Source organism: Cynoglossus semilaevis, unplaced genomic scaffold (genome assembly GCF_000523025.1).
Source record: "Cynoglossus semilaevis isolate Cse_v1.0 unplaced genomic scaffold, Cse_v1.0 scaffold1507, whole genome shotgun sequence".
In the NCBI taxonomy this organism is placed as follows: domain Eukaryota; kingdom Metazoa; phylum Chordata; class Actinopteri; order Pleuronectiformes; family Cynoglossidae; genus Cynoglossus; species Cynoglossus semilaevis.
The window spans coordinates 124,803-145,144 of NW_007585114.1; the positions used below are offsets into that span (position 1 = coordinate 124,803).

The following is a 20,342-nucleotide window of genomic DNA, read 5'->3' on the forward strand; positions in this document are numbered from 1 at the left end:
TGATCCATCCTCTACATGCTGTGGCGAGGCACAATTATAGTCGGGTGGCAGACTGTGTCACCCAGTGAGGCCTGTTAGTAGAACTGTTAGTAGAACTGCAGTTTTGATTTTTTTATTTACAACTTCAAATTTTTATTTGATATAATTCATTTAAAAAAAATTAATGAAAAAAAAAACAATTCCAATAATGACCTGCTGCTCCAGGTTCAAAAAGTAAATTGTATTTGGCTTCTGTGAATCACAGCTAATACACATAACACAAAAATAATCTGTGCAAAATCCCCAAAAGACAATAAGAGTTTGTTTGTGACCCAACATGCAACAACTCCAATGTGGAAAATTACATCATCAATCACAACTATATCTATTTACTGCTCCTAAACTCCTCTTACAGAATGCAGCTACCATCTCTTATCAAGCTCAACACTAACTGGCACTTTATTCATCATAATCATATTTTATAATGTGCTTATATTCATAATTGTCTTTCAATGCACAATAATCAACGGGTTCTTACCTTCCACTCCACTTATACATTTGACACGGTCACGAACTTCCACGTTGTAGCCTTCAAATGACATGAAGACTCCATCAGGGTGGTAGGGCTCACGCTGTGTATAGACCTTAGAATAGCTATGCTGGAACTCGAATCGATCATAGCCATCATACTGCACTACCTTTCCATAAACTTCAAAGTATTTTTCCATCCAACCGAAGGGCAAATAAATGTCTCCACCCTCACGGCGCCCCTTGATAGTGAGTTCATCGTTGATCAGACAGTCAATTTCTTCATACTTTATTCCACCAACGCCTCCGACCACAGGTGGGGGCTCTGGAGGTTGAGGAGGGTGTTGCTGGCTGCTGACACTGGCATCTCCATCCCTGGGACTTGGAGCCACCAATGCAGCACGGGGCAAGAATTGAACCGAGGTGTTGGTGGTGCATTTGTTCCACAGCAATACAGTGATGAGTGTGAAGAGGGTGCAGATGATGATGAGGGTCTTGTAGTTCACACGAGCAGCCAAGCAGCGCATGATCCTAAGTCACCTGATGAAAACAATCAAGCGTTTAATAAGACTTTGTTGGAATTTTTCCCATTATCACTTTAATTTAAAAGGCTGTAAACAGGACATGGAGTCCAACTGGGTTCTTGCAGGGATAAAGGAACTTCAATGAATACACAAATCCTACGAAACAAAAAAAAAGTCACGATAATATTCAGTTTAAATGAAATAAAGCATCATTTGCCTTTTCTATCGGCTTTTTGGTTCACAGCAGACGCAAACACTTTCAGTGTACAATCAGATAATGACAAAACGCACACAGGTCTTTGTAATCATGTCCTCACTGTGTCTGGTCTTTCTTCTTGCCAGCCATAAATAAGCTGACACACCGAGGTGTCCTCATCCACAGTAACTGTGGTTTATAAAATCTGCATTTATAATGACAGTGAAGCCAAGTCTCCCTTAGTAAGACAGAGGAGGGAAGAAAGATCATTAGACTCTGCAAGTTCATTTAAATATATGAGCTACGCCTGCACTTAAAGGTCAGCTCAATTATGGTGCATTAACTGGACACTTGTTATTAGCCATTAGGATTTTCAGTTAAATCGTAATGCTAGTGGCTTTTTGAACCAAGTTATGGTTTAACGTAGCTATTAAATAGAGAAGTGGACCCCCAGAGGGCTTTAAAAGCTAATGTTGAGGATGTTAAAGTTGTAGAAAATAAAGAACAAGATCCCACTAAATTGAGCTTTTCACCTTGAGTCAGTAAAGAGTTACACACTTTCCGATGCTTGCAATTTAATTTGCAGTATTTATTTTTCCACAGTCACTTTGGGAGAAAGAACGCTAAAGACAAAAGTGATTTTGTATTGTTTTGGCAGTGAGGTGATAAGGTATTTTGACAAGTGCACATATTTTAATTTTGAGGACTGTGAGACAGACATTCTGCATCTAATAAAAAATAAATCTTTATTTATCACAGACCCACTGTGGCAATATTGGTTCAGGCTGAATCTGGAGCACAGCTCATAAGTCCACGTTCCTCTGACTGACAGCACACCTGCAGACAGTCGGTGCACTCTATGCTACAGAAAACCGTATTATCTTTTGTCATGCTTAGAGGTTACAGCACCAAACTGTATGGGTAAATAACTATCATCTTAAATATTTATTCACATATTTAAGCTTGACAAATTGGTAAATGTTGAGGGAGAAAAAGAAAGAAGAAATATACCTAGTATTTTGTGCAAGCTTTGAATTAACAAGAAAACTGTTCAATAAAGGAACTTTAAAGATTTGTCTGTTTGTGATTACTATTGGTAAATACTGGTAAATTGTTTAGTTTACCATAGTACAGGCTTCTTACAGTAAATATTGTGTTATACACACAATTCCAGTAGAATGAGCAGAGACCAAAGAAAAACAATTTAAGATAAATCAATTTTCTGACTGATTACTTTATTTCTTTTACCTTATGATGTTAACTTTTACTAAATTACTGGTGTTTTGTAAAACTTTTGCTACATTACAGTCACTGGTAGAGGAAAAAAATGAGCTCACGTGTAGGCCTGACAAATTTATTGTCACACATAAAAACTTTCAGTGGTATTGAAAAAATGTCAGCCTTCTGTGGTGATAACAGATGGGAATGAAAGAGCTGAAAATATAAGGTGGAAGGTCTGAGGACTGCACTCTGAAAGATAAGTAGAACCCAGCCTGTCAAGGAGCCAACTATAAATAATTGCTTCGTCTTATAGTAATTTGTCGCTAGCACTGAATTTAGGCTCCCAGTGAATAGATTGAGACTCAAGTAATTCACCATGGAGGCCATCCTATAGGAGACACTTTGTCTCAGGCCACATCCCTACTTGAGTGATTCAAACCCACTGCAGGTCACCATGGAAATCGTAAAGGTTTATTCCACAGTTGTTGTTATCGAAAATTAGGCAACATTTAATTATTTGCTTGCACCTTTTTAGAAGGATTACTAGAAATTCAAAGAGATTATCCTTTTCTTAGCAATTCTTAGAGGGTTTTTTTTTTTTACAAGACTGTGGACACAGATGCTCCAATGTCACTTCAACATGCTGCGACTTCACAATGGGTTTCACAAAGGATATATGCAAGGCCCATAATCTCTGGCTGCTTTTAGCTTATTGTCATGCACTTAGTGCTGTTGTCATTGATCTGCAACAGAAGAGTGGCATGAATAAGAACACTGTGCACATGTGCTGTAGCAGTGACATTAACTTCAACAACCTTGATCGCATGACCAATTAGACATATCTTAGTATGTTAGTAAAGCCAGTGTGCTAACTAACGCCATCTTTTCATTAGCGTTCTTTGAACTGAAGGTATAAACCAAACCAAAACTTTTACTTGTGTACAAATGTATCAAAGTTAGGGTGTTGAGGAAAAACAAGTACCTCAATCATATGTACTGTTCACAAAGAGCGCAGCATTGATCTGATTCCACTTTGTGCTTTCAGAACCAATACAGCCATGCAGGCTTCCACAGAGAGCACACAGCACCACACTGAGCAATATTGTTTTCTTTTCCTCTGAGCTACGCTCATACACACAATGCAGTTTACCACCTCCAGTGTGTTGTGACAAATGTGCCGCTGTACACAACTTAATTACACGGCAAACTAACAACATTGAACATGTTACTTCGATGAAAGCTGCATCGCCTCATTGGAGTTTGACCCACATTTGCTTACATTAATGATGATCCTTCTCTCCTGAGAAAGCCAACAGCTTCAGTAAATGAATCATTTGCAAAAGTGCTGTGACTGCCTCTCCATTTCGTTAGGGGTTTTTTCACTAATACTTGTGTTTAGCTTTTAGGGCATGTCAGTGGATAAAAGGGGCATGTATTCTACGGGTAGACAGCTTTTAAGCACTTTGCATACATATATACAAATACAACCACTGGGGTTAGACATGTATAAAAATGGACAGAAGGTGAAAGACGATTATGTTGAAGGACAAGAGTCTTTCATGCTTGATATGTAAAGACAAAAGGCAATTAACGCAGCTTTTACGTTTTCAGCAGTCCCAGTTTCCCCTGACATTTTAAAAAAGTGTACAATCGCTCAGTCATTTGTTAAATATTTGATGATGATCTTGTTCTTGATTGTTAAAATGATGGAATGTGCATGTTTAAAAATAATTTCATGGTCATTTTTGTCTTTGACCTTGTAATTGTAAACCATGTATCTTTCCATTCTACTTTTAAAAATGTATTTTGTCCAGTGTAGTGATCAAATATGGTGCAGCACTTGTGTCTCTTTGCAGAGGGATGCACTGATTAAAAAAGTTTATTGTTGCACATACTCATGACATGTAATGTGTTGGTTCCTCGCAAGGTGAAAGTAACACAACCTTTTTGTACTCATTACATATTAAAAAACAGAAACAAGTGATCTGCCTTCCATACAATCTGAAAGAAAATGTGTTTTCATTTTTGCATTTTTTTTTGCTCTAACAAAGAAAATCTCCATTTTATCGTCTTTTGTCTTTACATAGCAGCTTTGTAGAGATGACCTACTGATGTAAATGGAAAAAAAAATCATTCTACTGTTATGAAAACAATTTAGGGTTTTAAATCCCATATCAGCCAATATAAAAGCAAAATATAAATGAATCTTACCCAGGGAACCTTTAAGTAGTAATAATATGTTGGCAATCCTTATTGGCAGACATTCACCAAGGTACTGTTAATCAGATTTGCCTAAATTAAATGGCAAAGATGGATACGTTGTGTCAGGCATTGGCTCTGCTTTCTGATTTACACTCTTGTCACACATTTATATTCTGTGTGTAGCACAATATTTATTTATCTGTGCTAAATGAACAAAAAAGGTGAAGGCAATAGAAGATTCTTCAGCACAGTATTAGAACCACAGCCAATTTTAAATATAAAATATTTGGTTTAGAAAACTGATCTCTTCCATAATTTCAGCTAATACCTAAAATTAAGCTGGTGCTAACATCTGTTTCTGAATTGGACATGGGTATCAGGAGAATGTCAGATATATTAGGCCTCAAGCACGAGCTAATTTTCTCAATTTGTGAACTCCTCAACTGTAGACTCTCCTTTCTAACTGCCTAAATGCATCATTATTTTACAATTCTGAAGAGATCGATGTGATGTCTGTGCATTCACTCAGCTTAGTTGAACATGACCTTTGTGACCAAGTGTTCCAAAACTAAGAGCATCATCCCTGCCTTTCTGAACTAGTTTTGGTTAATAGAGAGTAAATCGTTGTGGAACGGCATCTGAAAAAAACATTGTGCCCCATGAACTAGAAACATTAGCTCTGCCCATAGTGAGCATACTAACACATCATTAAAACAGTCACGAAACACTATATTGACATTTGGAGTTGAGATGATGACTCGTCACGGGTCTTGACACCAAAAGTGACAGACCATCATACTAGGATGAGGTGCAATTTTTTTCAGGCTACTGCAGAATCTGTAAAATTAGGATCTGGCCTTCGACCGGCGTTCATCAATAGCAAAGCTGAGTAGGGGGTCTGCAGTTTCAAATTACTGTGTGTGAATGTCACTGAATACTTCTCAGGGACCTCAACTACCTAATCTCATTGCTATAGCACAACAAGAACCCCAGCGGGGTGAGAACTGGACTTTGTAAATGTCCCTCTTAACTTCTCGACAGGCAGGAAGGCTGCAGATAGCATTTCTTTTACATCTATTAGGTGACAAGCGCAAGAGTTTGAAAATGCGATCTTCCACTACAGAAAATGACTTTCTCATTTGCTTGGCTGAGTGTAAATGGTGTAGGCTGCTAACATGCACCATACAGCAGCTGTAACAAATAAACTGATCCACCGGGCTTTGCAGCATCGTCGTTAGGGCTTTACAAAACATCTTAGGTACACAGCTGCCTGTAGTTAGGGACACGTAATTGTCTAGATGTAGGAGCAGGGGCTCCAAGATTATTAAAGACTCTGCTCAGCCAACATATCAGCCCTTAGAACTGCTCCCCTCAGGCACATTACTGGACCTCGCAAACACAGGCGGATAAAGGACTAAACAGTGACTTACCCCTTGCTTCCATTAACCTACTTTAGCTGCACCAATATTTTAATTGTGGTTGCAGTGGTGCAGCTTCTCATCTGTTGTGTATTAGATTCCTACAAATGAAGAAAAGGTTTGCCAAACCATTTTTATTGTTGCACAATTAATTTTAATAAATGTAACTATGTTCAGAGCACATAGGTGAAATACATTTAGATGCAGGATTTTTGTTCTGCTAGGAGTTTGAATCTGTTACAAATTTGAATTACTGCAAATGTATAACACTGGCAAAATCTACTAACAATCACTGTCACTGATTAGTTATTCCAATTTTTTGGAAACTTTTTTTTTACTCTCCAAAATCACCAGCCCCAACAGAGACAGCTCGTCTCTCACTTGGTCAGATTTGCTGAATGTACGTTTAGAAAATGTAATCTGATACAACACTCAACATACGGATATGTAATTGTTGGGTTTTTTTTTTCTCTTCCATTCTTTGGCAAACAAGTCAGAAAGAGTCAGTAAAAGCTACAGTCAAAGCTAGTGAGCTGCCCTCAGGGAGCTATTCCAACAGAAGGCTGGTTTAAGAGTGAGCTGCAGGTGCTGCAGCTTCAACTTAACTCCCAGCTTGTTCCCTGCTCATCTCCACAGGTAAAGCCAACATTTAAAGGCTCCTATAAATCATAAGCTTACCCTAAGGAAGATCTGCATGGAATGGGTAGCATTTATATCGTGTGCATATTAAAATGCAATTCAAAGCAACAACTGACATGGGACACATTTCTGCCAAGCATTATTTATTGGTCACTACAAGACACTATATTTTTTATACCGTGTCATACAATGCCAGGGTTGAAGAATGATTTAAGCTTTGCGAACAACAAAAAGGCACAACTATAGGTGTCTGCACTGATATAGTCAGTAATTGAGTTGCTAACTATACACTTTGTCCATCAAAGTGTCTCAACTGTAAAACTGGATTCTGCTGTATGAAGTGCCAACTCTGGATATGTCACATATATGAGGATTGCTACACTATGGGCATTGATGAACCGATTACTGTACACCTGGAAACCCACCCGCACAGAAGATTGTCTGCTCATGTGAGCTTCATTTAATTTCAAAACCGTGAAGAAGGATGTGAACACCAATGAGAGCTTAATGAATACAGACACTGACCTCTGATCTGTTCACAAAGAGGCCAAAGGGATTGACATTCTCTCAATGATGATCAGAACTGGACACCACTGGTTGTTTTCTTTTCCCTCAGCCCCTGTGAATAAGAAGGTAATAATGAATTTGTATTTTAAAATTAAAATCAGGATACTTACTGAGATACAGTACTTTTAGGTATGAGATAAAGATGTGAGGTATTTGGGATGTTAATTGTAACTGCTTTTCTGCTAATAACTGTAAAGAATTGAACTATTTTAACTTAATTTGACTAAAGATTAATTAAACCATTAACCACAGGTTGTAATTTCTACTGTGTGACAGTAAGTTCTCTTTCACTAATATGCCATACAATAAGGATTGACAACAGCATTAGTCAAACATCCACAGCATAATTATGAAACGAGAGAGTGGGAAACAAATCTGAGAACAGCTAAACAGTTGCTAATCAAATCTTTAACCGTGCAGTTTACAGCAGCAGGAACTGAAAAGAATGTAAATCACAGTGAACTGAAAAGTGAAAGATCCTACAGTAGATGTCAACATTTATACATTTTAAAACATTTCTGACAATTTAATGGGTAAAATGACACAAGGGTATTCCAAGAAATTTAAAATAGATCTTACAATTCTGTTTGGAACAGCTTTGACAAGTGTTCTCAACATATTTTTGTCAAGGGTTAGGCTGTCTCATCTTTTAAAAATGTCCAAAACCTCCCCAAATTAACAATTTTGTTCACAGCAGCTTTTTTAGTCATACTTCAATAGGACCTTTTAAAACTTTAAATCTAGCTTCAATTTATTTTCTTTATACCAACCCCCACCCCAGAACATGTGACAGGAAGTAGATTTCCTCCCTTCTGCCAAGACAAAGAAGCAAGTTATGACCTGGTATGAAAACATTTCCTCTGTCAGAAAGGCATTTTGCAGATGTTTTAGACTTAAATATAGGACATGTAGATACAATGCTTTGTTATTGTTATAACATTTTAAAATGGTTTTAAAACCTTTGAACTCACACACTATATATATATAATTGCACACAGCCTAACCAAAGCTTGGGCTCCTACTCCAGCCCAGCAACAAAGTATACAAGGGCAGGATGTAAGACTGTGACTGTGCTGCTAAATTTGCTCAGAATGTTATGATAAATGCATTGCTCCTCAGCATCTTCAGGACTCAGATGTGGCAGTTATAGCATCTATAATAATGGTAAGTCTACCTATGCACATCCCTTAGTAAGTAGTCAGAGTATGCCATTTTTCAGAGAAAGTCCCAGTGCCCAGGACCTCTTTAGAGTCCTTTGACTGAGGACATGCTGGAGGGATTATATCTCCCAGCAGGCTGTGGGACACTAATGGATCTCCCAGAGGAGTTGGTGGAAATAGATAGGGAAAAGAAATCTTGCCTTCCATATTGATGCTGCTACCCCAACTACCTGGGTCCTACTAAGTACTAATCTTCCAAATTTCAGTTTTAAAAATTGTTTTAGAAATGCATTTGCATTATCTTGTTGATAAGATATTAAAAATCCATCATATACAGTAGGTGTAATTTATTATGCCTAATGTTTCGAGAGGTACATTATGACAGAATGCAGTCTAAGCAGCTTTTCCATATTAGCCTAATTCTTGGGCCACAAAATTTACAGTTTTAATTTCCACTCTTATGGTTAATTTCACCTTAAATCAATGTTAGGAAACAAATTCATATTTTTAATTGCAGACATGATGAATTTAAAAGCATTCTGACAGCATGGTCATTAATGTTCAACCAATCCATCACTACAAATGTGCACCGTGACATGGACACTTTATTCTGCAATTAATCTCTCCAGCATATCTCAAGGCTCTGTTGAAACAGGCTGTTAGACTAAAGAAGGTGCTAAACTGCAACATTAAAATGACAATATTGATCTTTTTATGTAATGTCCTTATTGACTAAACAATTTCATTAGATGTTGCTACAATGAAAAAGTGCATTAAATTAAACCACTGTAAGGTATTCCTTGAGTAAATCCTTTTACATCACGTGTTAGTTTGTACCCAGTGTATCATAAGGTTTATGTGTAACAAAGACAAAAAAAAAAAAAAAAAATCACTGTAAACAAACTGAAATACCATTAGATTGTACTATATTTTTTTATCTCTGCTACTGACTATATTCATTTTTAACAGCTTGTTCTCGATCGATAATAACCGAAGATGCAGAGAGACTTGTTTTTTCCCCTATTTCTTTCATTGCTCGTTAACAAATATCCAGCACCTACACACTGCATCTATGGAGATGTAAAACTCATAATCCATATGAGGAAATTTATCTTCACAACCTCTTTCCATTTTCTGCATGTATGATCTGCGCTGTCGAAATGAGGACACGTTTGTGACATAGTGAAGCGCTGATGGCACAAAGAAAGGATGAGGATGTGTGTTTGTGTGCACGCTGTCTTCATCTGGAAAAGATGGCACAGGTTGTACCCGGCCTGTGTGAAAAGGGAAGCAGAAATGTCAGCAGTCTTAATCAATATTCCCCGGCTACTATATGGTTGTACTGATGTTTTTGTGGCAAGGTGGCTGCAGGCAGATGGTGAGATGTAGAAAATGAGAGTAAATGTCAGCCTAGTTCATTCCCTCTGCAACTCATCCTGCGCCACTTCTGCCATCTCTAGACTTTGTGGGGAACACACGATTTTATGGAGGGGACGGGAGATGATTTTAGCAAAATCCTTCTTTGAGAAAGTAAAACAAGCTTCAAAATGTATTTATTTATCTTTCTGTCTTTCTTTTGTTGTTGTTGAGCACAGCTGTTGAAACTGTCTATCAGAACTGACTTCTTAATTCATAAATAATGGGGTTTCATCCACAGCTACTCTGTGATTAATCACATTAAAACTGCTTTGGACAGCCCTGCATCAAGGCTTTTACATGTTACACTGTTGGCCTCATTCAATGTTCAAAGCAGCTACGCATTATTTTGGTTGCATGAAAGCTAACTAGTGGGGTTTTTGATAGAGAGTTATATTAGATGTCCAATATAAAATCACTGTTGGGTTTATTTTTAAGTGATTCTTTAGCTCCCTGTCTAAAATGTCCTCCCCCAGCCACAGATTCTTTGGGCCAAACACCAGAATGTATGCTGTGCATCACTAAAAATAGTATAATCAATTACATTTTGAGGTATTTTCTTTGAAACATTATGCAAAAATAGGAAGAAAATGATTGCTTAACTGCAATAACTGTGTGTAGTGTGCACTGAATACAGACAAGCCAGTAGGAGGATGCACAGCAAGAGATGCGCTCTATAGCTCCTCTAAGAGATAGCTCTTTAGAGCTTAGCCCCATACTGACACCATTTTCATACCATTTACATTTTGTGCTTTTCAGTCGACCTTTCCTTAGCTTTTAGTCAACGACTGACACCTTGAATATAAATAACATACATTAACTTTATGGCAGTTTCATGTGAATACATTTTAAGCATTAGCAGATGACTTCCCTTTAAAGCTGCTGGACTGTGAATGATATTTGGTCATTGACAATTTCAGTAGCTCCAGATTTGATCATCATGTATTTATTCGAAGTTTGAAATAGCATAATGTTGAATGTTCTTATTTTGAGTCCAACATAGATGCTTGGATTTAAAGTAAAAAAAGTCTCAAGGTTTTCTTTAGGAACATCTTAATGTGATTATTTTACCAGATAGATTTAATTAGTGAAAAAAGCCCCAAACTTAAAGGCCCAAACTCTTCACCAATGTTAAGCATCCAAACCACTGGCTCCACGCCATCTTCTCCAAGTCTCAAAACCTTTGGGTAATTTTCACACTAGATTTAGACAACAAAGAGGTTTTTAGTGAGTCGGCATCACATGCTGCGAGATGTGTTGTGGCTGTCACAAGTGCTCAGACAGTAAATTCTGATGTTATTTATTGGTCCTCTGCATATATTTAGGGAGTCTATTGGTTCTCTTTTGTTCCCATGAAAATGCAGCTCTGTTGCAGTGAAATGCAGACAGAATGGCTGCAGCTGTTTACCTGCCTTGTAATACTTTCTTTTTCAAACATAATGATTCATTATTTTATTATTGGACTTATGGGAAAATACTGCAAAGAAATAATGCAAATGAAACTAAAATAGGTTAAGTCACCAATTGTATGGCACTTATATCTTTACTTTAGTGGCCTGATCAGAAGATTATGTATACATAAGGGTAGAGTAATTGTCTCTAAAAATGTAGTGCTAAAGCATCAAAAACTAGCACCCTGCTGAGAATGGCAAAGTTAGTGGAGAAATAAAGTGAAAAGTAGGGAACTTGAAAACTGAAGCATGTTTGAAAGCCACTCCTGCTTTTCACTTTAAAACTTGACTAAAGGAAACAGGATGAGAGAATGAAGCTTGGAGTGGGAGGCAGAGAAGGCACACTCACAAGAGGAAGCCAAGATGAAAGTAAATAAGCGCGTCTGGAAGTTTTTGGAAGCTGAGTAAATACCCTTGGTGCCTGTCAAGCCTCTGCTGTGCTCTCTGTATTGAACTGAGCTTTCAAGCTTGTAGGCAAAAGCTGGTGATGGGAAGTCTCTCCCATCATACTCCAGCAATGAGCCTAAGAACCGGCTATAACAGCAATACCGCTGATAAGGCAGAGGCATTATTCATAAACCCTTGCAAACATATCTCTAACGCAGAAGCAACTGCAGACCTCACTCATTATTTTGGCTTCTACCGTAGAGCTGACACTGTTAATCTCATATTTACATTATAACCTATGTTTTCCTATTGATTTTACTCCTGTTCTCACTCTCAACGTTGTCCAATACGTCCCTTCTTTGTCTGCTCTAGAGAAAAAGCCAAGTGGAGAAAAACCTATTAGGTTTTTGACAGGAAGGGGGACGTAAATTCTTGAAGACCAAGTAGAGCAAGACAAATGCCACAACAACTTGTTCTTTTGGACCCTTTTTCCACAGAACAGCTCTGAACTTTAGAGCCACTCAGACATCTCAATGTGAGCTTTGAAAAAACAAGAAGGCTGTGCAGAAGCTGCCTCTCACATGAAGACAAGACTTGCATCTGCAGAGCCTGGTTAGTTGCCTGAAAAGGCCACAGACTACTTTGGAATATAAAATAGGTCGTACTGTTAGAAATCAAAAGAATTTTGGAAGAGAGTGCATTGCTTCGGAAAAGCTTTAACAGCATATATCACTCAATCTCCTACTGATATGACAGAATGGAAAATAAAGACAAGGAAACAAAGTGCTTCAGAGAGCCGAGGGTGCTGGAGGTTATTTTTTCTCCAATTTCTGCATATGCACATAATCATTATTCCACAATCAGTGAGTCTCGCTCTTAAAATGTCAAGTCTTCTCACTCTTAAAAAGAGATAGAAATAGAAAAAGGAGTTAAGTAGGACACAAAGATATTCAATGTTGATCACAAAGGCAAAGTCAGTTCCCATTTCCAGCAAAATTGTAAAGGCACAGAGCTCTAATCACGCTACTAAGTTACTATTTATTAATATTGTTATTGAAAAATATTTTTGCGATATCTTGGGATATCGGGAACATCAGGCAATAGTTACAGGGTTTTTTGTTTTTTACTTTGCCTATATAATAATAATTAAACATTAAAACCATTAGATATTATAAAACAACTGATGTTTCTATTGATGATGATATACTTGCAATTCGGTTTAAATTATGTGTATGAACTGTCTTTTTTTTGTGAGTATATTTTATTGCAGGGATTCAATCATCCTGTTATTTCTTTTAAGGACTGAAAAAACATTACAGCCGTAATCAGCGACAAGTTGATTACGACTCACCTTTCATTAAATTAGTGCTGACTTAAAAAAATCTTAAGTCGTACAAGGGAACATTTGTGCCCTTTTAAGTGTGATGATAGTGCAAAGGGGAACGAGAAGCAACTTAGTGTTAAAATCCATCAAAGCCCGCGCAGCCGCTGCGGCAAAATAATAATAATTTTTAAAAAACTTTGAATTCCTCCTAACTTAGTATGCTCCACCAATTCATTTAGGACTTAACAGTCTCTTGGGCCAAGGTCACACCATTTACCTCAAAAGGAGGGAAAACTTCATTTGCAAGCCTAATCAATTGTGAATGTCACACAGCGCAGCAAAGAAGGGTCAAGAAAGGATAATTCAGTTAAGGTGGGATGAGGGACCAAGGCAGTTTCCCTGTGCCCCACAAAAAGGCACAAAAGTGTTTGTGCATCAACAACATACAGTCTTCCTGGAGGTAGAGAAACACATCTGAGAACTAGCAGCAAAAAGGGAAACAAATAACTGTAGCTTTTACTTAGAATGCATAAAGTGATCACATTACAACAATGATCAAAGCTCATAATCCTGTGTGTGGTAAAACTAATATCTGACAGATGGGTGAAGTCACAGTGGCTCAAACACCTTCGATGTAACTTCTTCCCTGTGCAACTCATTATTTATCATTTATTTATTATTTATTTATTTAATTATCCTAAAAAAACAAGGTACCTTGCTTTAAATACAAATTTATAAAACGTTATTCTCTGGATTGTGTTATTCTTATTATTAATAATAATTAATTACCCTTATATAGTATTTATTGGTGAGAAATCCTTCATTAAGCTTAAGACTAAGATATTATTATGCACCCACCGAGGTCATTGCTCGTTGCAGACACTGGTGGTCTGTTTTTACATTACAGCACTTCATATCCTACATGTCATGACTTAATATTTGCCACAGTAAAAAAAAGGAAAACAAGAAGGCCACTCTGACTTATGCTTTAATTAAAAAACGACATAACAGTCTTAGGCCAAGCACTTGGCGCAGTGACCTTTACTTTCTGTTGAATCATTACAACTAAGCCCCCAATCAAAGGGTTTCAAATAAAATTACAAATCCAAATTATAATGGACAAAAGGGATAATAAAAACTACAGCTGGAAGGTTTAAGGACCATAGTGGAGGTTTAACACAAAGGACATGATGAACTTTGGCAGCCAAGTCCATATACAAGGAGGCAACCAAACAGAGGAGTTATTCACTGTTAGCAAATAGATATTTGTAACTCAGACTGTAGCAAAAGACGTCCTGGCAAAGATAAACAGAATTAAACTGTTTGCTTTCATAGTGTAGGACAGCAAGGTTTTGAGTTCATGTACTGATGCAGTGAACAGAACAGAAGGTGAAGGCACAAGCCATTCACAGATGATCATGAGCCAGCCAATCAGTGTATCACACTCCTCCCACAGTGTTACAAGTCCATGCACAGCCAGCCGGTCATCCTGGCCACACAAAATCTAGTAATTATCAGAAAGATTTCTGTGGAAAACTCATTTTCCAAAAAGCTAAAAATTATGGACAAGTAGAGAGAGGATGACAGTTGTCTGCTTGCCACAGGGAATCTGGGGTCACATTCTTTTGTATTGGATGGCAGGAGCTTAGTATTGCAATGAGGTATAAAGGAAGAAGCGGGGGAGGGTTATTGTTATGAAGTATGCACACATGAGTGGAATGTAATGGGGACACAGATATTGGATGTACTGTAGGGCCATAGGGTCAGTGTTTAAAAACAACAGCGCCCTTTAGTGAGACTGAACCTCTTGGACTCACTCAACCCCCTGTCTAAAGTTAACAAAAGAGTGTGGGCCAGAACAAAAACAGATGGAACACAAATGAACAAAGGCAGTATTATGGAAGGCTTGTTGAATGTTGAACTCTTCAGCCCCATGCATACAAAAAGTGAAAGACTACAACAGTATAATAGCTTTGTTAAAAATTATTAGCAGAAGCAGACAAAAGTTTAATTGCAGGCCTACAATAAATTAACCAGGCCTGACATTAATTGTATTGCAGAAATTAAAACAATTTCATGAAGAGTATACCATACAAGTGAATTCTATAGCCTCCTGCTAAATTTTTGATATTAATAATATTTCAGAATTGATCACGAAAGAATTTCTGACAAACCAAAACCAAAAGAATAGTAAGCCTTTTTAAACCTGTAGGTAAGATTAAATGTTGATTGCCGCACCTGGAAAGCCTATCACGCACCTAGAAACACTAACGTAGTGTGATTTCTCTCATTATTTCAAGTCTATAAGTGTAAATATTAGTGACACCAACTAGGTTTCCCCACGTATTCTAATTATTTTTCTCCCTAGGTTTTTAAAGCTTATATTTTAGTTATAAATTTATAAAGACAGAATGAAAACACTAGTCATTGTTGAGTATATTTAGTACAGAGACTAAAGCTTTAGGAAGAGTCTCACATGAAGAACATTTTCTACAGTATAAGCCTATTATAAAGCACCGTGGGGCACCAGGGTATTTGTCTGCTCTACATCCCAGATCAAGGCACTCAGCACAGATTCAAAGTTATTTTCTAAGAAGGCTTAATCCATCAGATGTTTAGGTTCTTCAGTTTCAAATACTGTAGAACACAAGAAACAATGTAGCTATATAGACAAATGCAGCTGCAATTTTTATCAGAGGTTGAATAATTAAAGTGCAACCTAACAGATTGGCAACATTTTTGAGACAAATGTTTTCTTTTCAGCCAACTTCCAAGACTACGTGTAACTACGAGACAACATGTAACAACTTGAAATCATGAAAAAAAAAAATTCCATTGCGACTGTGTTGACTAAAGAAGCCTAGACATGCTACGGGCAGCACAAGTGTTTGCAAAATTGCTGCTACTTTTTTTATATAAACACTGCAAAAACAGTACAATGTGTGAAGTTTTTACAATACCAAAGTAACATCTAATAGCACTCCAAACTACTCAAGGTACTTGAAAAAAAAAGGGGAAAGAGAAAAAAAGGGAATTAGGGGAAACTTCAGCAAGGACACTTGACCGTACTGTGGCAGTGCAGTGAATGTGCTGATTAAGGACACTCATGAGGGAGGAGACTCAAATGGCTTGGAAGGACATACATCAACAATAAATCCAGGTATAGACGTAAAACAGCACTCAACACCGCAGATCACACCTGATGTGTTCTTAAATTTTTAGTATCTTTTTAAGGTAACCTTGAATTAAAATATGGCCATACAAGGCCCACTTGCCTGCTATCAAACACCATTTATTATTTTGTGATACACGTCACAATCCTCACCATACCATTTTGATGGCATTATGTTGTATCAATATGATTTCCCAGGAAACCAGATATTTGACAACACAAAACAGCAACATTTCAAAGCAGGAGAGTGGTATCATTGTCTATAATAAATCAGAAGTCAGAATAAACCAAAGCCACACATTTCATCTTTATGAGACAAAATGCAAAATGAGACCGAAGTTGAATAAGTTTGATTCCCCAACATATAATGGACGACACTCTTAGTAACTTTAAAACTTACAAAATATTAAAAAGAAAGATCTGTAGTGTGAAATATAATAAGATCAACATCATTCAGCGTGGCAGGTTGGACAGGAAGAGAAACTTCTGAGGTACATTTTGTACCACAGCAAAAATGGCCTAAATCCATCTATGAGAGGTGGACAGATCTGTGGATTGATAACAGTGACTGAATGATTACTTTCCAAGAGTGAAGGTCTGTGCATTTCAAAGCCGTGTATAGCTCAAGGTAAAGGGCATGAAATTTCTGGTTGTGGCAAGTTTTCAAATTGTCCATATTTTTGCATCCTATTTACACTGGAGTAAATATCAACAGAGTGCCATAAAGAAATACGAGCCGCTGAGAATAAACGTAGAAGAGATTGCATTAGTTGATTAAAGGTCAAAACTTTTCAAAATTAAAGTTTTCTTTTGAACCAGTGAATACAGCAAACTAGGAATAGGAATTCATTACATAATTACTAACACTATTTTGTTATATTAACTACAGACACATAAATGCAAGTATTTAGATGTGAAAATGTGCTTTGTATGCAGCAGATCTCTTAAGTTATACTTAAGTAATAATAGGTCACTGTGAAAATCTCATTCTATATTATAAGTGACTTGTATTTGTGATGGTTAGACTTGGGTAGGTGTAGCTCACAGTCAGGCAGGTTACAGGAGTAAAGCCAAAGTTCATCATCTCCATTACATTACTTTTGGGGATTATAGGCTATGAATTATTAGAGCTGCACCCTACTTAGGAGTGAAACACAAGTACAATGAGTAGCACTCACTAACTAGTGCTGGTTATACCATGTAGTAGTACCCCTGCCTAGTGAATGACCATACAATAGAAAACAACATATATTTAAGCTGTAAAAGTGATTTATACATTTAAAAATAGGGCTTCTAATGGGTTTACATATTTGGCTATCCAGGTGGAGAGCAACCTGAAAACCTGTTTATTACAAACTTCATTCAACACAAAGAAAGTGGCCTAAAACAAGGGTACAATATATAATTATTATTGCTGTTTTAAAAAACTAACTCTAAAAAACTATTAGAATAAATATATATTTGCAGTTAGTGTCAACTGTAATAAAAATAAAATCTCTTATAAAAATAAATACTAAAATGTATTTATTTAATGAATATAATGCTCATTGTCATGTCAATTTTTTCTAAGCATATTTCATTTACAATCTATCCTTCAGACACCGGGTCAAGGTGTGCAGCCATACTTTACCTTTATCTGTTTAACAGGATAATAGAGTTAATAAAGGTTTTGATTTTTATTTCCTTTTTACATTAAACACAAATCATGTGGAAAATGTCCAGACATTTGTAAAAAAAACTGTTTTGAAGGGTTGCAGAACTACCTTGTTGCAGGTTGTGCAGCCACAGCAGGTTGCATGGCATCAGGTGAGCAACAGTGGGTTTAAAAAAAGACACTCCACGTTCATAAACATACTGAGATAATTTCTCTGGGGAGGAATTCATGTTCTCAGAAAACATACAGTTCACTGAGCTGGTTTACTGCTGTCACCCATTATGTCCCTCTTATGTTTTCTCTTAAAACCAAATGGATTTTAAAACTATACTGTAAGAAAATATGTGTCTGACTAATGTTTTGTTCCCATCTAAAGATCTAGACTTTTTAAATGTAAAGAAGAAACAGGTTTAAGTTGAACAGATCTTTAAATACTTCTAGATTTCTCGCTTTGTCCAATGTCAAAATCCTCCTAGTCTCCAACTCGCAAACCTAATGAGAGGGTTGCATCAGCAAGGGCGACCAGCATACACACAGTGGCAAATCAAATGTGGTGGCCCATAAAAAAGGGAAAAGCTGGAAACGATTTATAGACATAAATCATATAGATCCACATAGATTTTTTTTTACATTTTTAACCTGTTTATATTTGCAGTACAGTGCCTGTGATATTGTATAACATGTCCTAAATTATTGTGATAAGAACTTTTCATCATATTACTCATCTCTGGCCTGTTATCATTAAGTATTAATGTAATAATTCCAGAGCAACCGGTTTCACAATTTAGGTTGCGTTTCAATCAAATTGGAAACCAAGGAAGTAGCAGTTATCAAAAGTTTGAATAAATTGTATAACCATAAATATCAGGTCACAAAAAAAAAAGTGATTAACATTTTTAACCAAGGGACTATTTTAGTGACCACATGACTAATATGTTGATGTGAAAAATTAGTAAAGTAATAATGTAATCTTTGCATTTAGGTCCTGCAATCCAGGTTGTGTAAAATGCGCAGAACAATCTGGCAGTACAATAATACATATTCTTAAATTGTATTTGGACAAACTTCTTAACAGTGCTTCTTCAACATTGTTGAAAATGTGTGGCGTTAAACGCCCAAAAATAGCATAGAAACTATGCTAATTAAATATGACAAAAGTTTGGTTTAGTCCGTCTATTGAAGTCTGTTGAAAAGAACACACACACGCACGCATACATACATGGGCGCGCACGCAAACACACACACACCCGTCATGGCTTCCTTGTGTGGCCACCTCCTCACAGGCTCTCCTGCAGGACACTGAACTAAAACGCGTTTATATTCTCGAGAAGATACAAGAAACTTATTTGTGGGAAAACTGTTTATTAAGAGAAATCGTGCTGTTAGCACAGAAGCTAACGAGGTGATGCTTTTAACAGAGCCAGTCAACAGTGAAGCTTAGAAGTTACTGCACTCCCTCCTTGCTACTGAGCACACAGGTCCACGAAACTGAGTGTTAAATTCACACAAACATTCAAGTGTTTCACCAAAAAAAGGTTCAGAAGAAGGTGCGACTATGGTGAAAATAAGAAACAGTGATAGTTTAAGACGTTTCTAGGAGTGTAATCTCGGTATAATGTGTGTAAATATCAGCTAGCACTGCATGTGAGTGTCTGCCTAAAAGTCGACACGTTAGCAGCCTTACCTGGAGAAACACATCTATCCTGAGGAACGGGAGGTTGGTCACAAACGTCCAGGCGAGCTGACTCGGGTTCGTGCGTTAGTTTCAAACAGCCCTGCTATATCGCAGACTGACTAGAGTAAAAGCAGTGAGCTTGCGTGATTGTGGTGCCTCCACCAGCCACAACAACGACTGAGTGCAGCTGCTGATCCGCTTACACTGTCTATGATGGGAAGGATGTTTAATATCGCGAGACATGACGAGACCTTTGAGATGTCCCTTGAACCAATCAAAACTCGATCCTTTCTTTTTGCGTGAAGGTCGAATACGATAAAATAAAAGATTATAAAACAATTTTATTGAGACAACAGAAAATACTAGTGGCAGAACAAGTTAAAGATTCATTGGCCATCCCAGTAAAAATGCCATTTGTTAATTTCCTCTTGTTAAATAAACCATAATGTCATAATGGCCATTTAAGTAGTAACGTATATGGAAGTATTTGCAGTAAACGTTGAATATTTTCTGCTTTAGTTTGTCATCTATGATGATTTGCTAAGAGCTTGGGAAAATTTAGGCTACATCTACAGTGCATGTAATCTCTAGGTTACCAATCCTAAAGTTTAAATAAGGTCTTCATTATTTAACTAAAGTTCTGTGTCATTTTGATTTATATGCATGGTCACACAGCATATTATAAATAAAGGCTTTGGGTGACAAAAGCTAGATATATAAAAGTGTTTGTACATGCAGTTACTGTAGGTGTCTGTGACTCAGCTGTTGTAACACTCAAAACTCATTCAAACCATCAGCTCATTGCAATGTTTCTCTCTTCTTTTTTTAA

The 20,342-nt window shown here is 37.1% G+C and overlaps 1 protein-coding gene across 2 annotated transcripts in view; it reads right to left on the reverse strand.

Moving 5' to 3' along the window:
• The window catches only part of glceb (glucuronic acid epimerase b), a 32,267-nt gene extending 12,329 nt beyond the window's left edge, over window positions 1–19,938 (reverse strand). The window contains exons 1-3 of one of the 2 annotated variants that reach the window (XM_008337189.3): window positions 19,523–19,936; window positions 7,233–7,326; window positions 518–1,047 (exon numbers count right to left, since the gene is read on the reverse strand). In XM_008337189.3, the coding sequence (XP_008335411.1) occupies window positions 518–1,034 (517 nt within the window). In that variant the 5' untranslated portion in view covers window positions 1,035–1,047; window positions 7,233–7,326; window positions 19,523–19,936. Of the gene's footprint in view, window positions 1–517; window positions 1,048–7,232; window positions 7,327–19,522 lie in introns of both variants that reach the window. The other variant, XM_008337190.3, reaches the window with a different exon arrangement.
• Window positions 19,939–20,342: the final 404 nt, after the last annotated feature.